At 39.5% G+C, this 18519-nt stretch overlaps 2 protein-coding genes across 32 annotated transcripts in view; one reads left to right on the top strand and one right to left on the bottom strand.

The window, feature by feature from the left end:
* The window catches only part of GPSM2 (G protein signaling modulator 2), a 56956-nt gene extending 55508 nt beyond the window's left edge, over positions 1-1448 (top strand). For 4 of the 5 annotated variants that reach the window (XM_063606647.1, XM_055115185.2, XM_055115187.2 and 1 more), the window contains one exon: positions 599-932. The gene's annotated coding sequence lies outside the window, so the exon portion shown is untranslated. Of the gene's footprint in view, positions 1-598 lie in introns of all 5 variants that reach the window. The other variant, XM_034932572.3, reaches the window with a different exon arrangement.
* The window catches only part of CLCC1 (chloride channel CLIC like 1), a 31505-nt gene continuing 14036 nt past the window's right edge, over positions 1051-18519 (bottom strand). For 18 of the 27 annotated variants that reach the window (XM_008960419.5, XM_003808332.6, XM_055115236.1 and 15 more), the window contains 9 exons: positions 16608-16715; positions 12828-13049; positions 12467-12607; positions 10396-10489; positions 9044-9141; positions 8635-8781; positions 6002-6343; positions 3529-3846; positions 1051-1699 (listed from right to left, as the gene is read on the bottom strand). In XM_008960419.5, coding sequence (XP_008958667.1) covers positions 3574-3846; positions 6002-6343; positions 8635-8781; positions 9044-9141; positions 10396-10489; positions 12467-12607; positions 12828-13049; positions 16608-16715 — 1425 coding nt within the window. In that variant the 3' untranslated portion in view covers positions 1051-1699; positions 3529-3573. Of the gene's footprint in view, positions 3847-6001; positions 6344-8634; positions 8782-9043; positions 9142-10395; positions 10490-12466; positions 12608-12827; positions 13050-16607; positions 16716-18519 lie in introns of all 27 variants that reach the window. The other 9 variants (XR_010112914.1, XR_008626015.1, XR_010112917.1 and 6 more) reach the window with 2 other exon arrangements.

The raw sequence follows: 18519 nt of genomic DNA, 5'->3' as shown, positions 1-18519 counted from the left end.
CCTGTCTCTACTAAAAATACAAAAATTAGCTGGGCATGGTGGCATGCGCCTGTAGTTTCAGCTACTTGGGAGGCTGAGGCAGGAGAATCACTTGAACCCCTGGGAGGCAGAGATTGCAATGAGCTGAGACCAAGCCACTGGACTCCAGGCTGGGTGACAGAGCAAGACTCTGTCTCAAAGAAAAAAAAAAAAAATAGCAAGCATGCTGGCACAAACCTGTAGTCCCAACTGCTTAAGAGGCTGAGGCAGGAGGACCACTTGAGCCCAGGAGGTGGAGGCTGCACTGAGCTATGGTCGTGCCACTGCACTCCAGCCTGGGTGACACAGCAAGACCCTGTCTCTAGAAAACAAGTATCTTTTGTGTGTTTTGGGCTGTTTAAAAAAATTATTTAAAATGGTCTCTTCTGTTCCATAATACTGCTGTAAAACAAACTTTTCTAAGTAAGTTCTAATATAAAAACAAAAAACAAAACCCATGTGGTTAGGTCAAGAACCTAGGACACATAAACAGAAAACAGATGAAAACTCACAAAAATTAAATATGAAAGATGTCAGCTAGAACCTTAGTTGTCATTAAGCTTTGTCTTCCTTATCCCAGATACTGAAGGCAGTTTACAAGGGGATGATAACAAAGTAACTAACTGTAGCAAAAGACAAGTATGGGACAGACTGGGACCTGGAGTAACACTGGATCACAGACTGCAAAGGCCCACGCTTGGAACAAGTTGCCAACTTGTTCCACTCTGCTTGCTTCAGATTGTGCACAGCTGGGATGGGATCTGGGTATGTGGACCCCTATTCTTTCAAAAAGTCATTCAGGTGATTTGGATGGGCAAATAGAACTATTTCTCTAAATGGCCAATGTTTTTTAAGAGTCATAATCTGGAATTACATTAAAAGTGCTCAGCTTAAAAAAAAAAAAAGTTCTAAATTACAACCTGGATTACATTATGTTTCATGTATACTATAAGGTATGATGTCCTAGATAGCATTTTAAAAACTCAGGTAAGTTTCATGGGGTTCTTATAAGAAAATTCAGTTAAGACAGTATACCAAACCACAACGTAAAAAGTTTATTTTGTGTATACAATAGTTCTTACAGCCTGTAAACATTCAACATTATTCCATTTAAACATTGTTTTTAACAGCTGTCTACCCTGTTCTGATTTTCCTAAAAGCTTCACCCTATATAGGCTGGGCACAATGGCTCACGCCTGTAATCCCAGCACTTTGGGAGGCCGACAAGGGCGGATCACTTGAGGTCAGGAGTTCGAGACCAGCCTGACCAACATGGTGAAACCCCATCTCTCTCTACTAAAAAATACAAAAATTAGCCAGGCATGGTGATGCACATCTGTAATCCTAGCTACTCGGGAAGCTGAGGCAGGAGAATCTCTTGAACCTGGGAGGTGGAGGTTGCAGTGAGCCGAGATTGTACCACCTCACTCCAGCCTGGGTGACAGAGCAAAACTCTCAAAAAAAAGTAAAATTTCAAAAAAGCTTCACAATATAAACCTTAATTTTAGTGACATATTGGCTAGTCAATAAACAAGTCTTATCTCTTTTCTGATAACAAACTGGCCCGATGTGTTCAATTTGCTTTCATATTTAAGTCTTTCCTGAATTGCTGTCATCATTCAACAGCAGTTGCATGTTGCCTTGCTAGCTGTCAAAGTAGACTTCATCCCCAAATGGATATCTGTAATGAAAGAATACAAAGGTGAAATTTTATTTAAAAAATTTTTAAAAGAATTTGGTTTTGGATTAAAAGGCATGCAAGCAGCATTAATTCCACTCACAGTCTATCACCTGGGGCATTCACTACTTTTCAGAGTCAGTCAGATCACAGTTCAAAAGACAGCTCTCACCTTGGGGGCATATTCCCCAAGTCAGTGTGAACATGTCTTGTCCGAAGAGGACACTTTATACGCATGGATGTTCACAAATTTATTCTAAACTGCAGGTGTCTGTCAGGATTCATTTGTTACATGTCCTCTGTGTTAAAAATCCTAAAATCCTTTTGCATTTCTTAGAAAAAATCACCTTTCTGATGAAATTCTAAAGATGTTTGCAATATTAAACTAGAATATATTAACATGTATAATTTTGAGACAAGGTCTTGCTCTGTCACCCAGGCTGGAGTACAGTGGCTCGATCATAACTCACTGCCACCTCGCGATCCTCTTGCCTCAGCCCTCCAAGTAGCTGGGACTACAGGCGTGTACCACCATGCCTGGCTAGTTTTATTTTTAGTACATAGCCTTGAACTCCCGAGCTTAAGCGATCATCCTCCCTCAACCTTCCAAAGTGCTAGGACTGTAGGCATGAGCCACTGCACCTGGCCTAAAATTACATTGTTACAGGCACGTAAGTAACACTTCCTGGATCCAAAAATGTGTATTCTGCATTTCATATTAAAATCAAAAAGCAAGTGCTTGGGATACAAATATCTGCATGAAAATTTAAAGACTTTATTCCTGACTGGTATCACTTTTAGTAAGCAGTTGAACATAACTTGTAGTGTGAATATGGTTAAAACAAAGGACACCTGATGTCTGTGAAGTCTGCTAAGGACAGGTACAAAATTTATGCATTGCTTTTTAAAAAGTTTAAAATGAGGAATGCTTTTGATAATCAGAAAGACTAATGTAAAGTGCTGACTGATGTCCTGTCTGCAGTTAAGGAAGACACCCAACTCTCTTCTTCCTCATCATGGTATTCTCTGTGTATAGATCTCTAAAAATGCAAACTTCCTATGGACAAGACAATATGATTTGCTATAATATGAATTAAGATATGGTAATATCTAATAGTCTCCACTGCTAGGATTCTGAGTAACACAAAAAATAGGTTTTATAAAAAGCCCATGCACTTCAATTGGTGGGGGAAAAGAATAAAGTCATTTTCAGTCGACTGACTCTGTAAAACAGATTACCAATATAACAAGCTATGTTATCTAAATTGCCCTGGCAGTCTTCAGTTTTCTCTAAGTAAACACAAAGTAAAAGGAACAATAAGGATGCAGGCGTAGTAATAGCTGTGGAAAAGATGAAACTACAGCCACAGTGACCTGTGGGCAGCCTGCGTAGAGATAAGCTGAGGTGTCAGTCAGACTGATCCTGGTAACGATACTCCATGGCTGCATGAAGATGCTGGAGGCATCAAGTGGGTGGCCTTAACTCTAGTGGATTCACTAGGCAATGTAAATTGGTTAGTGGGTTCCCGTAAGTGCCTGTAACAATAAAATTTCTTTTTCAATGTCCCCAATTCAAACTGGCCTCCTTAACTATCCAGAATCAGTGATGCCTATCATCTGTTCATCTTAAAATAAACACTTCTTACTTTATGGGATGTAAATATCAAAGAGAAGATGAAATGAAAAGCTTTTACATATATAACGTGTTTGTTAATTCTAATTGTCAGTAAAAATGTGAATGTTGAAGTTGAAATGTGAATGTTGAAGTTGGCACCTTTGTAGTAATCAGAATTCTTGCAGAGAAGAGAAAGAGAGTGAAGAGTATACTTTACAAAGCTCGAAGGAGACTTGAGGCTGTCGTTTGTGCTGGTGTTCCTCTAGCCACAGGGGCTGCTGACCGGATCCTGTCCACGTGGTCCAGCCACACCTCTTGCGGGGCTGTATGTGCTGCCTTGGTCTGGGCTGCCTGCGGCTTCAGACTTGAGCTGGGCCTTTTCCGCTGCGGGTGAACCTTCTGTATTCCCTGATGTGTCTTGGCCAGAGACAGGCTTGGCCGACTGGCTGCTTTCAGTACTGCTTTCTTTCGGTGTGCCTTCCCCCAGGATTCCACCTGTCTCCTTGGGCTTTGTATCCAAAACAGGTGATTTATGCTATAAAGTACAAAATTACATTTTAACTGTTTAATGTAATGTGAAGTCTTAGTAATCAAACATATCTAAAAAGTTCCCACCCAAATCCGTTGTAGCAAGCTCCAAACTCTTTCAAATCCAGGGTCCAGTGCTGGGTTATAATTATATAAATGTTATTATACCTCACCAAACTCCACAGTACTCCCACAGAGGAGTGGGAACGCTTAGCGCATATACTGGGTGGTCTAGTGGCCCAGCTTAGAAGGGGTCAAGAGAATTGGTCATCAGTATTGTCAACTTCTCTTGCCTGGTGAGAATAATTCATTTGACAAATATTTCTTGAGCATATATTAAGTTCTAGGTGTTAGGGATACAGCAGGAACAAAATACATAAAACTGTCCTCACTGGAACTTATATTTAGGTTAGAAGAAAATCACACAAGTGTGATATGTTGAATTAAAGAGGCTATGTAAAAAAAGCAGAGAAGAGATGAGTGCTGAATGTGGGTGGGCTGGTAGGGTCAAATTACAGTTTAAATTAGGGTGGTCTGAAAAAGTGATATGGTTAGGCATGGTGGCTCACACCTGTAATCCCATAACTTTGGGAGACCAAGGTGAGAAGACTGCTTGAGGCCAGGAGTTTGAGACCAGCCTGGGTAACAGCAAGACCCCATATCCACAAAAAATAAAAAATATTAGCCAGGCATGGTCGTATATGCCTATAGTCCTAGTTACTCAGAAGGCTGAGGCAAAAGAATCGGTTGAGCCCAGGATTTTGAGGCTGCAATGAGCTATGATCACTGCACCCCAGCCTTGACCACAGAGTGAGACCTTGTCAACAAAAATAATAAAAATGAGTAAAGGCCTGAAGAAAGTAACCATATGATATATAAATGAAGACTGTAGAATGAACAGCAGGTACAAAGGCTCTCAAGTTCAAGGAACAGTCAGGAGCCCTTATGGCTAAAGTAGAGTGAGCATGGAGGGAGAAGAGGTGACCAGAGAGGTAGTGGATGTAGGGGAAGGGGAGACCAAGGAGGCTTCCAGGCCATTGTGATACTGGCTTTCCCCTCAAGTGAGATAGGAAGTCACTGGAAGACTTCTGAGATAGGTGACAGGTAATTACTAACTATAAAAGCTGGAAGGACCATCTTAAGTTGTTTTTTTTGTTTGTTTTTTTGAGACGACGTCTCACTCTGTCACCCAGGCTGGAGTGCAATGGCACGATCTCGGCTCACTGCAGCCTCCGCCCCCTGGAATCAAGCAATTCTCCTGTCTCAGCCTCCCAAGTAGCTGGGATTACAGGTGCATACCACATCATGCCTGGCTAATTTTTTTGTATTTTTAGTAGAGATGGGGTTTTGCCATGTTGGCCAGGCTAGTCTTGAACTGCAGACCTCCAGTGATCCGCCTGCCTTGGCCTCCCAAAGTGCTGGGATTACAGGCGTGAGCCACCGCGCCTGGTCCATCTTTCTAGATACATGTAGATATGTTTATTTTTATATGAAACTATGGGAAGGGATTCTATAATTTCCCAGATTCTGTTATGCTCATAACTGTTTCAAAGGTTTAACAGCTGCAATTTAAACATTTCAAATGACAATACAAATTCCTCTCTCAAACAGAAATGGAAATGTCCCTTTAAAAGACTGATAATGGTGAAAAACTTCTCACCATTCTCCAGGTAAAAAGTATAGTCTAGCCAGCCAATGACGCTGAAGATTTGGGGAAGCAATGTTTTTGATCCCTGGCCCCAGCCCACTCTTCCATCCAGCTAATCCTTTAGGGTCTACTGCACCTTCCCTAGAGCTCCGGGCCTTCAGTGATGCCTCCTCTCTGATCTCTTCGAAGACAGAAATTTCTGTCATGCTCATATGCTGGCTTCCCATGAAGGTTCATATGAATTACCATCTGCTCTAACAAACTACTGTTAAATTGTATTTTACATAAAAGTTAAATCTAACTTTATTTCTTCTGAGGAAGCTGAACTAACTTTTGACCAGAAAGGGGAGAGAGTGAGTGGCTATATCACTCATGATATAATTAAGGGTGAGGGGTAATCACTCATGATATAATTAAGGGTGAGGGGTAAAAGAGTAAAAACAATCAGACCTCTTCCAGAAGGATGTAGAACCAGTAATGAAGGGACAGCAGAATAAAAGAGTTGCTGACTTACACTGGGTACCACTGTGGGATGCTCTCGTGCCTCTGCGTCTGGTACATCAAATGCCCGGAGCACTTCAGGGCTCTTGTTGCCAGTCTGAAATCTCAAGTCAACATCTCTCTCTCTCAAAATCTCTCTTCTACCCTCATACGTTTTGGCATAAGGGCCTTGCTCAATGGGGCCCATTTGGCCCCTATAATGGAAATCGGCATCACCTGCTCCACCATCAGGTCTATAATCAATTTCCTCCTGCCGTCTTCTATCCCATGGCCGAAGTGCCTGGGGAGGTTCTCTCTCAGGACCGCCTATATGTCTCAGCACATGAACTGATTTTCCAGCACCATAGCAGAAACTCTGTAAGGAAAAGAAATACATTTTCCTGAGGACTCAATGGCTAACTTACAAAAGTTATGAGGCATTTTATTCAGAGTGCTAACAAAGTTATGTAATTTAACTTACTTGTGGCATTTATAGACATAAACATGTTAATTTGACTTTTTTTCATTTTTCTTTAGATTAATACAAGGCCAGAGTGGCCAATAAAACTTAATAAATCTTTCAGTAGACATTTTAATCAGCTAGACACATTTCGATTGAACTATAACAATGGCAGGCTGAAGCCTAGATATTTAAATTAGAAGGTTCTAGTCTGATAATTATTCATGTTTCTAGATTCATGCCCATCATATAAGGTAAATGCTGAAAATATTTAAAGTTGTATATCATTATGTAAACAATCTTCTGTACATTTTCTTTTTACAAATATAAACTAGGCTTAAGTTACAGCTAAAATTCAACAGGTTTTGATTCACATTCCATGGGAAAAAGTAGGCAGCAGTTCCTTACAGTGTGGCCCAGGGACCCCCGGGGGATACCTGAGACTTTCAGGAGATCTATGAGATCAAAACTTTTCATAATACAAAGACATTATTATTTGTCTTTTTCACTGTCCCCTCCTGAGTATACACAGAACGTTCCAGATGCTAGAGTGACAGCCTCACTCAGACTCAGGGGATGCGTGCTTGCGTGTACAGTACTCGTATGTTTTAAATTTGTTTTAACTCCTAATATGTAAGTATCAATAAATATAATCACCTTAAGTAAGAGCTGTTTGTGGGCTTCAATTTTTAAGACTGCAAAGAGGTCCTGAGAACAGAAACTTTGAAAATTTCTGTACTAGTCTTTCAAACACTACTATTTGAAGACAAAAGCAGCAAAACTTTTAAGGAAAGCATAACTTTCCTTAGGGAGCACAGGAAACAAAAACAGATGGTGAAGACTCTGCTGATAATTTCAGTTTCAGAGACTAAACTATGACTATAGAACTAATGTCACCTAACAAAAAAATACCCGTCAACCACATAATCCTGTAATCACAAGCCAAAAAACAAAACCAAAAAAGAAACGATTTCAAAGTGAACAGAGATAGTGAATCTTGTATCCTTAGGGAAGAGAATTTCCCTTGGCACATCTGAGTTCTTTTTGTTTTATGCGACAACTGCTTTACTTGGGTAATAGCTAAAAAATCGATAACAAAAAACACTGAATAGACCATGGAGGGATGACGAGTAATATTTCTTCTTAATGTCTTCTCCTGGATCCCCAAACTCTTTCTCAGCATACCCATGTTCTTCCACATCCCTTTCTGGTTCTGTGTCAAACTCAATGCTCTACCCTTCTCACTGCTGCAAAAACTGACTAGAAATAAGAAGGCCCCCTTTCTGGGAGACAGAAATCAACTTCCTATTTCCTGTGTATTAATTTACCAAGGTTAACACATTTATAAAGAGGTTATTATTCTAAATCACTGCTATGACATATGCAATCAAACTAGAGAACTACTTTCTTGATTATAAAAATATACAAGTAAGTATAATATGTCTGTATCATTTAGAGGGGCAGAGGGGAGGAAAAAAATCTGTATCACTTAAAAATCGCCTTCTCATTAAGCGTGACTTAGCCTGATTTACAACATCAAAGAAGCCCAATAATTTTAGCATTGCCTTTTTTTCTGTAAATCTTGCTAAATATTGACAGTGCTAATATTTAATACTAACCAGTATTACTAATATTAATACTAAGATTTAATATAAATCTTGCTAAATACAGTGAATATATAAATATATATAAATATATAAATATATAAATATATAATATACAAATATATATTATATATACATATATAAATATAAATATATAATATACAAATATATATTATATATACATATATAATATAAATATATAATATAAAATATATAAATATATATAGATATATAAATATAAATATATATAGATAGACATATATATATATATATAATTTTTTTTCTTTTTTTTGAGATGGAGTCTTGCTCTGTCGCCCAGGCTAGAGTACAGTGGTGCAATCTCGGCTCACTGCAAGCTCCGCCTCCCAGGTTCACCCCATTCTCCTGCCTCAGCCTCCTGAGTAGCTGGGACTACAGGCGCCCGCCACCACGCCCGGCTAATTTTTTGTATTTTTTTTAGTAGAGACGGGGTTTCACCGTGTTAGCCAAGATGGTCTCAATCTCCTGACCTCATGATCCGCCCGCCTAGGCCTCCCAAAGTGCTGGGATTACAGGCGTGAGCCACCACGCCTGGCCCAACAGTGCTAATATATTAATACTAACCAGGATGGCTAATGCCATAATTATCAGCACTGGAAGATGAAGCAGCGCTGGAATTTCCTTCATGAGTGCTTTAATAAATTCCCCAGTTCCTTTTCCAATATGCTTCAATGGCTCCGTTACAAATGTGGTGAATGTAACTGCAAGTGCCTAAAACGAGAGAAAGGCAACTTAATTTTCTCCTCACAGGACTAAGGTACAGAATGCATCAAAATTCATTGTGTACTGATGCTGAAAGTATGTTACATAAATTAAAATGCTGTTGCGCCATTTTTAATATGAAAATCACTGTGCAAAAGTATTTTTTCTTGGACAAACGCTTATTAGCAAAATGACTCAAACACTAAATTTCTTTAAAATACAAGGGATTTCTGACTGACTTTAAGTAATTTTTACAAAATATATGCTATACCTTTGTTGGTGGGACCAACCAAATAGGGTTGACTAGTAAGAGCTCATAGTATTTTTGGCATGGGTCATCCTTATAGGTCCATGAACTTCTAAACCATTCTGTTTAGAGAAACAGACAAAACACTGATCATTTCTTTTAATGCTGCATTTCATTCCCAAACAAGACATTACTTTGGTTTTGACCCTCCCTGACCACCCACCAATGAATTTTAATTTATCTTAAGTTTTAAGTAGACTCCTTGTAATGCTGATTTTTAAATTCTTCATCTTATGTCCAAAATCATGTTTTAAAAATCCATTCAAATTATACATGTTTTATGCAGATAAAAAATTGTATTTTATAAAAATGTCTAAAAGGTAAACACTTTAAAAGCAATGCTTCACAAACACAAATGAGTACAGGTAAAATGGGAAGTCGAAATAAGACTGGTGGATTGTATCAAAGTCAATATCCTGACTCTGATATTGTACTGTTAAAGCTGTGCAAGATGTCACCACTGGAGGAAAATGGGGAAAGGGTACACGGGCTCTCTCTCTAGTATTTCTTACTGTGTGAATCCACAATTACCTCAGTAAATTTTTAATTTAAAAAGTCAGTTCTTTATGGAGTTTACAAAATAAAGTGGAATATTAGTTCTAATTTTTCCAAATCAGGCTTATATACGTTGGGAAACTAGCCTGAGCTAGAGGAGGCATTTCACTGTCCACTGAAGCCAGGAAGGAAGGCTGAATTGGTTTAGTTCCCACAACTTTTTAAGAAACATTTATTTTGGAATCCATCTGCAGAATTCTGTGTCAGTCATGGACTTGCATTTATAAAATGCCTTGGAACATTATTAAACCATCCCCATTGCTAGATACATACAACCAAAGGTAGTGAACATTCATGAGAATGTTTATAAAATGTGAAAGAATAAAAAAACTAATTTTTCCCGTAGTTAAAAAAAAGTAAAGCTACAACATAAAATTTCACAAGTCAATATAAGGCCATTAAATTTAAGATGGATATTAATTCATACATACATTCATTCACTTGTTTAATAAACTTCTATTGAGAATATGCCAGACCCTGTGCAAAGGACGAGATGAACAAAAGCGAGCATAGGATCCTTCACACAGTCTTATGAAGGAAGACAGATAATATCAGAGCCAACATATATACAACTTCTATTCCTTCCCTGTGACTTTAGATGAGCACAAAAAGTCACTGGTTTTAAACCTAAAATGCTTCTTGCATGTTCTTCTGATATTAAAGATTCAGTCATGGAAAGCCTCCTGTTATTTTATCAGATAAATGTTCTCTCATTCTCAGAATTTCTATTCAAAATAAGGACAACTGCACAAACACCTTACCCCAGATACTTCCAGTCCAGTCCATCTTCTCGGCACACACATTGTTTAATGGCTCCATCTTGGCGACTTCAGCCTGATGCTGTGCAAAAGCTAGCTGCCCAACACCAAAAGGGAACCAGGAGAGGCCGTTACCTATGAAGGTTAGGCCTACACATCCAAAAGACCTTCATTCAAAGAGTGTCTTTACCATTCATCCAAACCAGACTGTTATAAATTTTTAATTAAAAAAATACATATTATTATTACTATTTTTTCTCTTTTTTTCCTGAGACGGAGTCTCGCCCTGTCACCCACGCTGGTGTGCAGTGGCACAATCTCGGCTCACTGCAACCACCACCTCCCGGGTTCAAGCGATTCTCCTGCCTCAGCTTCCCGAGTAGCTGGGATTAAAGGTGCCCGCTACCACGCCCAGCTAATTTTTGTATTTTTAGTAGAGACGGGGTTTCATCATGTTGGCCAGGCTGGTCTTGAACTCCTGACCTCAACTGATCGCCCGCCTCAGCCTCCCAAAGTGCTAGGATTATAGGAAAACATATTATTTGTAAAGAGTAGCTATTTCCAGTTCATGGAAAAGTACAGCCTTAATGCAACAAGTAAGCATAAAGTACTAACTACAATTGCCTTCTCTGTAAGTAATTATAATGAAAAAGGGAAACTTTACTAAAAATATTGTTTTGAAAAATTAGTTCAGCCGGGCGTGATAGCACGGGCCTGTAGTCCCAGATAGGAGGCTGAGGCAAGAGAATCGCTTGAACCCGGGAGGTGGAGGTTGCATTGAGCCGAGATTTCACTACTGCACTCCAGCCTGGGGGACAGAGTGAGACTGTCTCAAAAACAACAGCAACAACAACAACAATTAGTTCTAGCCATACAAATTAAATGACTACTTCTTATTTTCTTTTATAGTTGATGATATCCTATTTTGCACTGGATAATTTCCAGTACAATGACCAATATACAATCATTAAGGTGACAATACTCAAGCAACTTTCCTTCCCCACAGAATCTGTGTTTAATTTGTAAATAATTACTTCTACATACTATAATACTTACAGCAAAAGGTTAAGGAAATGTCACAATGCTTTAACCAGATGAAATCATTGAAAATACTTGGCTACTTGACTCACTCTGCTAGAAAGATCTAAAATTTTCTTTCAATGATTATCATTTATGCTATGTTGATGGGAACAGTAGTGGTCCTTTCCAATTTCTATATACAGTATGATCCCAACTTTGAAAGATAATTAAAATCTAGAAAAATCTAGAAAGAAATACCTTAAACTATTGACAGATTTTCTCTAGGTGATAAAATTATAGGTTATTTTAAAAATTAATTTCTTTGTATCTGCCTTTTCTAAATTCTCTGCCATGAATATACCACTTATTCAAAAAATAACCTAATTTTTAAAAAATAATATTTTGGTATCATTTCTAGCAAAGACATAGAATGACATACTCTAAATTACCTACATGATAATTTTTAAATGTATCCACATAGCTTTATTCTTTTTTTTTTTTCTTCCTTGTTTTTGAGACAGACCTCACTCTGTGGTCCAGGCTGGAGTGCAGCGGCGCAATCTTGGCTCACTGCAACCTCCCAGGTTCAAGCAGTTCTCCTGCCTCAGCCTGCTGAGTAGCTGGGACTACAGGTGCACGCCACCAGGCCCAGCTAATTTTTGTATTTTTAGTAGAGACAGGGTTTCACCATGTTGGCCAGGCTAGTCTTGACCTCCTGACCAAGTGATCTGCCCACCTCAGCCTCCCAAAGTGCTGGGATTACAGGCATGAGCCACCACACCCAACCCACCTGGCTTTATTCTGACTTAGATGCCCAAATGTTAACAGTAACTGGGTTATGAAAATTAGGACTGAACTTTTTTACCCACTAACTGGTCAAGGAATCAAAAAACTGTCAGCTAAGAAGTGTCCATTTAATTCCTCTCCAGCATGGGCCACCTCTAATCACTGCCTCCAACCCACATCCAAGGCAAGATTGCTCTCAATGGATTAGAGTCTTCTTTCATTGTGAATAAATGTGTTAAAATTGTAAAACCCTCCATCCATGTAATACCTTATATAAATACATCCAATTCCATCCCAAACTGAACAGAAAGCTGATGATTAAAACACGTCTCAACTGAGTGTACCAACGTACATATGTCCACAGCTCGGTAGCCACTAAAACCACGATGCAGAGCAGACAAAGAAGTACCTTAAAACAGAGAGAAGCAGAAATCAGCCACCAAAAACACTTAAGACAGCTAAAAAGAACTGGACTCAAAAGCACAAAATCATTTCTACAATTTTGTGGCTTGTTCATCAATACGGTATGAGTGACCTAGTACAGGTTCTTATCATAATTATGGCGGAGTTTGGAAAGTATTTTAAAAAGGAAACTTAATGACGATGCCCTTGCCCTCATCCCATCTTACCATTAACACATTATATGGATCCACTCCAAAGGAATCTTCGAATCGCCACTTCCATGTTTCAAAATCATGAAACTTAAAATTAATTAAAATATCACTTAGTGCATCATCCAAGGCACCTGGTTTCCAGTCTTCTCCATTAAGAAACTTCTGTATTTCTAACAAAGTTTCTCTTTTAAGGATAATCTCAGCATCATAATGCATATCGCCTTTGTTTTCATCAGGCTAAATTAAATTTACCAAAAAACAAACAATAGAAAGAGAATTTTATTACTACTTGGTGAACCATTTTAAGACAAAAGCCAATTTGGAACTAAATATTAGTTTGCAGTATTTCATATGTATAAGAATGATAGCCTGGGCGAGGTAGCTCACACCTATAATCCTAGTGCTTTGACAGGCCAAGGTGGGAGGATAGCTTGAAGCCAGGACTTCAAGACCAGCCTGGGCAACAAAGCGAGACCCCATCTCTACAAAAAATTCTAACAATTAGCTGTGTGCAGTGGTGTGCACCTGGCTCCTGCCTACTCAGCAGGCTGAGGCAGAAGAATTGTCTGTGCCCCGGATTCGAGGCTGCAGTAAGCTATGAGCATACCACTGCACTCCAGCATGGGAGACAGAGTAAGACCCTGTCTCTAAAAAAAAATAATAATAATAATATCCACCTGTCTTCACAGGCCAACATGAAAACCAAAGATAATATACATGAAAAACATTTAAAAATTCTAGAACTCTATGTAAAAAAGATACTGTAAATTTCACTAAAATATAGTTGATTCTTGCTATTCGCAGTAGTTATCTTCTTTTTTTTTTTTTTTTTAGATGGAGTCTCGCTCTGTCGCCCAGGCTGGAGTGCAGTGACGCAATCTCTGCTCACTGCAAGCTCCACCTCCTGGGTTCACGCCATTCTCCTGCCTCAGCCTCCCATGTAGCTGGGACTACAGGTGCCCGCCACTACGCCTGGCTAATTTTTTCTATTTTTAGTAGAGACGGGGTTTCACCGCATTAGCCAGGATGGTCTCGATCTCCTGACCTCGTGATCCGCCCGCCATGGGCTCCCAAAGTGCTGGGATTACAGGCGTGAGCCACCGCACCCAGCCTCACAGTAGTTATCTTCTATAAAGTCACCTCAAACACCAGTTAGCAAGTACTGAACCATTACTCCTATAATAAATATAGGGTTTGGTTCGTGCAAACCTGTCATAGCATTTTTATCAATTGATCAATATATAACCTTGTTTTATGTGTGTTTCTGTACATTCCTGTTTAAGGACACCTTATTTAAAATACATATCGTTCATTCACTAACAATGAACACATGGACAACTGTCCTATACCTTATGCTTGACTGAAGCCTATCTAATACACACCTTTTCCTTTTCTCTGTAAGTACATCGTGGCCTTCTTGCACTTAGAAACACTAGACCTCAGCTCAGCACTACATCAGAGGGCCGTTTTAAACAAAGAAATGATGCTGTTTAATGATTGGTCTCAAAATAAATAAAAATAAAAAAAATCACCCCTCTCCCCTCAAAAAAGTATGAAAAAATATACCACTAAATAGACCACAAAAAAAGACACTTGTTTGCAGTATGAGAGCTGAAACAAGAAAACAGTTTTGATTGCCTTGTTCCATCTCAGCTGGGAATGCCTGCAACAGGCAACCCAAATTTTTTACCACTCTTCACTGTGTCCCAGAGTAACCACAAAACACCTCGATTATTGACTTTGGGGTTACACAGACTTAATGAGGTCAATTCATAAATACGGAATCTGTGAAGAATGAGGATCAACTGTGCATCTTCATTTTATGATTCACTGCATGACTTTTCATTTCCTGACAGTTTTCAGATAGCCTAAAATCTGTATTAGTGCAAACAAGAAAAACAAGAAGGATCTCAAAGAGCAACAAAATAATGGGTTTCCATAAAATACATATTTATAACTACCTTTATTAGTGTGAGTTCAGCTTAGCAAAATCACTGTAAACAAATTTTGCATTAATTAGCCAGTTGATACAAATAAAATTCCTTTTTCTTTTATAAACAGTAAATACAAGGTGGGACATGGTGGCTCACACCTGTAATCCCAGCACTTTGGGAGGCCGAGGCAGTCAGATCACTTGAGGTCAGGAGTTTGAGACCAGCCTGGCTAACATGGTGAAATCCTGTCTCTACTGAAAACACAAAAATATTAGCCAGACGTGGCCGGGCGCGGTGGCTCATGCCTATAATCCCAGCACTTTGGGAGGCACGAGGCAGGCGGATCACGAGGTCAGGAGATCAAGACCATCCTGGCTAACACGGTGAAACCCTGTCTCTACTGAAAATACAAAAAATTAGCCGGGCATGGTGGCGGGCGCCTGTAGTCCCAGCTACTCAGGAGGCTGAGGCAGGAGAATGGTGTAAACCTGGGAGGCGGAGCTTGCAGTGAGCCGAGATTGCGCCACTGCACTCCAGCCTGGGTGACAGAGCAAGACTCTGTCTCAAAAAAAATCAGAAACTAAATATTTTCCAGCATTTCCATCTTAAGTATTTTTGGTTCCATCTGTTTCCTTATCTAGGTTCTGTTCCACCCTGTACATAGCTGTAAGGCTCAAATTACAGAGTGTACGTATGAGAACGCATCTGCTTCTACATTTCCAGAATAAGGTGGCGTTATTATTCATCTACCGCTTTTTCTTTTGGTCACTTCTTACTGTACCAGGAAGATGGAGTATATGGCAAGTTTTGCCAGCCTACACTGTGCTGATGCAAGGGCCTTTCATTTTCAGGGATCTGCCTGTAACCACTTCTGGCAGGTGGGGCTAATGGCCAGATCAAGACCAAAGGCTGGTCTCTGACTCTCTAAATCAATTCTGGTGGCACACACAATAGGGAAAAAAAAAGTCTATGAGCTTTTAAATGAGCTTTCTAAATGTTATAAGTTATTAAATTTATGTTTTCTTGATGTTTTCACTTTGGTAAGTGAATTAAAACTAAATTAATGCATTAAGTCTGGGAAGTTTTCACTTCCCAAAGTGAAAACAGTGACTTCTTAAAAATAGAAATTTTGGCCAGGCGCGGTGGCTCACACCTGTAATCCCAGCACTTTGGGAGGCCAAGGCAAGCAGATCACCTGAGGTCAGGAGTTTAAGACCAGCTTGGCCAATATGGCAAAACCCCATCCCTACTAAAAATACAAAAATTAGCCAGGCATGGCGGCAGGTGCCTGTAATCCAGCTACTCGGGAGGCTGAGCCAGGGAGAATTGCTGGAACCCGGGAGGCAGAGGTTGTAGTGAGCCAAGATTGCACCACAGTACTCCGGCCTGGACAACAGAGCGAGACTCTGTCTCAAAAAAAAAAAGGAAATTTTAACAATAATTATGAACAATATGTCTATAAAGCAGCACTCACCACAGTAAACAACAAGGAGAAAAACTACCGAAAATACATTTTTCTTTTTCTCAGCATATACTGAGAGAAAACAAGGAGTAGGCTCAGAACAGAATTATCACCCCACCTCCTCACCTCCATTAACTGGTGGAGCAGTGCACAGAGCTGAGTAAGTAAATCCATACAAACTAGAGGAGAAAGAGCGGTCTGCACTGCTCATCTTCCACCAGACCACTGCAAAGCAGTATAGTAGTGCCTTTAATCCTGAATGAATAGCTTCTGGTTAAAGAGTCAGTCAGGTGGTCTCTGTTAAAAAGCATCATGATGCTTTCACTTCTTCATATTATTTGAAATTAATAAATAAAAATATACACTATACGGATTAGTATCACACCATCAAATACTCACAAGTCCAAGCTTTCCAGCTTCAATTAAAATCTTATTTAAGTATCTCCTAAAAACAGGATTGCTTTGACTTTCATAGTCTTCCCTCTTTTTCTTTTCACACTCATCAATCTGTAACCATAAAATCAATTCAACATTAGTTAGAGTCAAAGTATAATATAAGGTTTAAGTTTCTAGCCTAGTGCTGTCATCGGAATCAAGGTAAGGAGCTAGTTGTTTTGATCAAGCTTGCATTTATCAGCTATAATATATTACAGTGCAAAGCTGGCCTGCTTCCCCATGTTCTCTTTGCAAAGGGCAAGTAGGCAACAAATAAGGAGCACAGATCCAATACTTAGCCCTAACCTGGCAGTTTTTCTGCTGACTTTCAGCAACTTTAAAGCTAAAGGAGGCAGAGATCCACAAGCAGAGCATCTGGACCAATCTGCCTCTTTCTAATTCCAAAGCAACAATTTAACAAGAGAAAGAAGGAAGGAAGGGCAGGAGGGAAGAGTAGAATAAATACACAGAGAGAGACAAAGGGACAGAGAAACAGAAACAAGATGAAGCCAGATGATGAAATGAAGGACACAACAGAATATTTCTTCAATGTGCATATGACTTTTGGCCTTTTATTAATGTTTTAATCAGCAATTAATCATCCCATGCTGTATGGAATGCTCAGGAAGGCAGGAACTGCAGCTTCTCCAGGGTACCACCCACATGGCAACCCTTCAGCACACAATTCTACACGGGAGCAGACTTCCTACGAACTTAGCTCTGCCACCACCAACCCAGCAGGCAAGTCGCTGAGGGTAGTGGGTATTTTTCAAACATTAGAATAACTTTGTGATCATCAACTTGCATTTTTTAATGGAGTGTGGACCATGAGATGAGCGCTGAAATGCACATCAGTGGATAAACATGACAATAATTGAGCAGCACACAGACTTAAGAAGGACACTGAGCAGAGAAGGACATAGAAGAACACAGCAGTTTCCTTTGCTCTCAGGCAAGGTTTGTAAAACCAGTTTATTTTCTAAACCTTAAACAACTTAGGAAAAAAAAAAAAAGAATTCAAGACTCCATTTTACCAATCATGTTTCTTAGAATGTTTAAACCAGTCACAAACAATGGAATAAAAAAATTCTGTAAAAAGGTATTTCTGCATTTTTGCTGTGCAACCAAACTTTTGTATAGCTCACTATACAATAATAATACACAAAGTGAAGCAATTTTTTTTTCCTTTTCTTTTTCTTGTGGCTTCCTCAAATCATGGGAGTGAAGCAAATTTTATCCAAGCGCACCTTCTCAACCACTCAGGTGAGACAATATTCGTACTTAATAAGAATCACAAGCAGATGGGTATAGATCTTATTGGGCTATATCTGGATCTCAGTGAACAAACTCTCCCAGTCTCTCAAGCTGGGACTCATTCACTCTAGCTCTTCCCTATCCCTTATCCCCCCTACTTCCCTAAGCCATCAACATTTGCCTATTCTACCTCATAAAAGTTTAATATCTGCCTCTCATCTTCAACCCATCACTGCCTCATTTCAGACCTTCAGCATTGCTGGACCTCTGCAGCCTCCACTGATCTCACTGACACCCCCCTTCTCCATTCCAGGCCTCACCTCCTTACCTCCACACTGCTACCAGTTCACCCTGCCTACGCAGCCAACTGAGGGTGGCTCCCACAGCACATAACGACTACATTCACATCCCTTGACTTATTTATTTTTGTGTAAACTCTTCAGCTACATTTTTTTAAGAGGATTGGATAAATGAAGGAATGAATAGCTATTACACACTAAATTATAATAATCCTTCTTAAGAGTAACTCTTATTCGTATAAGCTGGTAATAGACACATTTCTTCATTTGCTACATTTGTTGAGAGTTTACTATGCCTCAGCCCTGGGATAGGTGACAGAGAA

Source organism: Pan paniscus, chromosome 1 (genome assembly GCF_029289425.2).
Source record: "Pan paniscus chromosome 1, NHGRI_mPanPan1-v2.0_pri, whole genome shotgun sequence".
Taxonomy (NCBI): Eukaryota; Metazoa; Chordata; class Mammalia; order Primates; family Hominidae; genus Pan; species Pan paniscus.
This window is presented reverse-complemented; position numbering and strand designations above follow the sequence as displayed.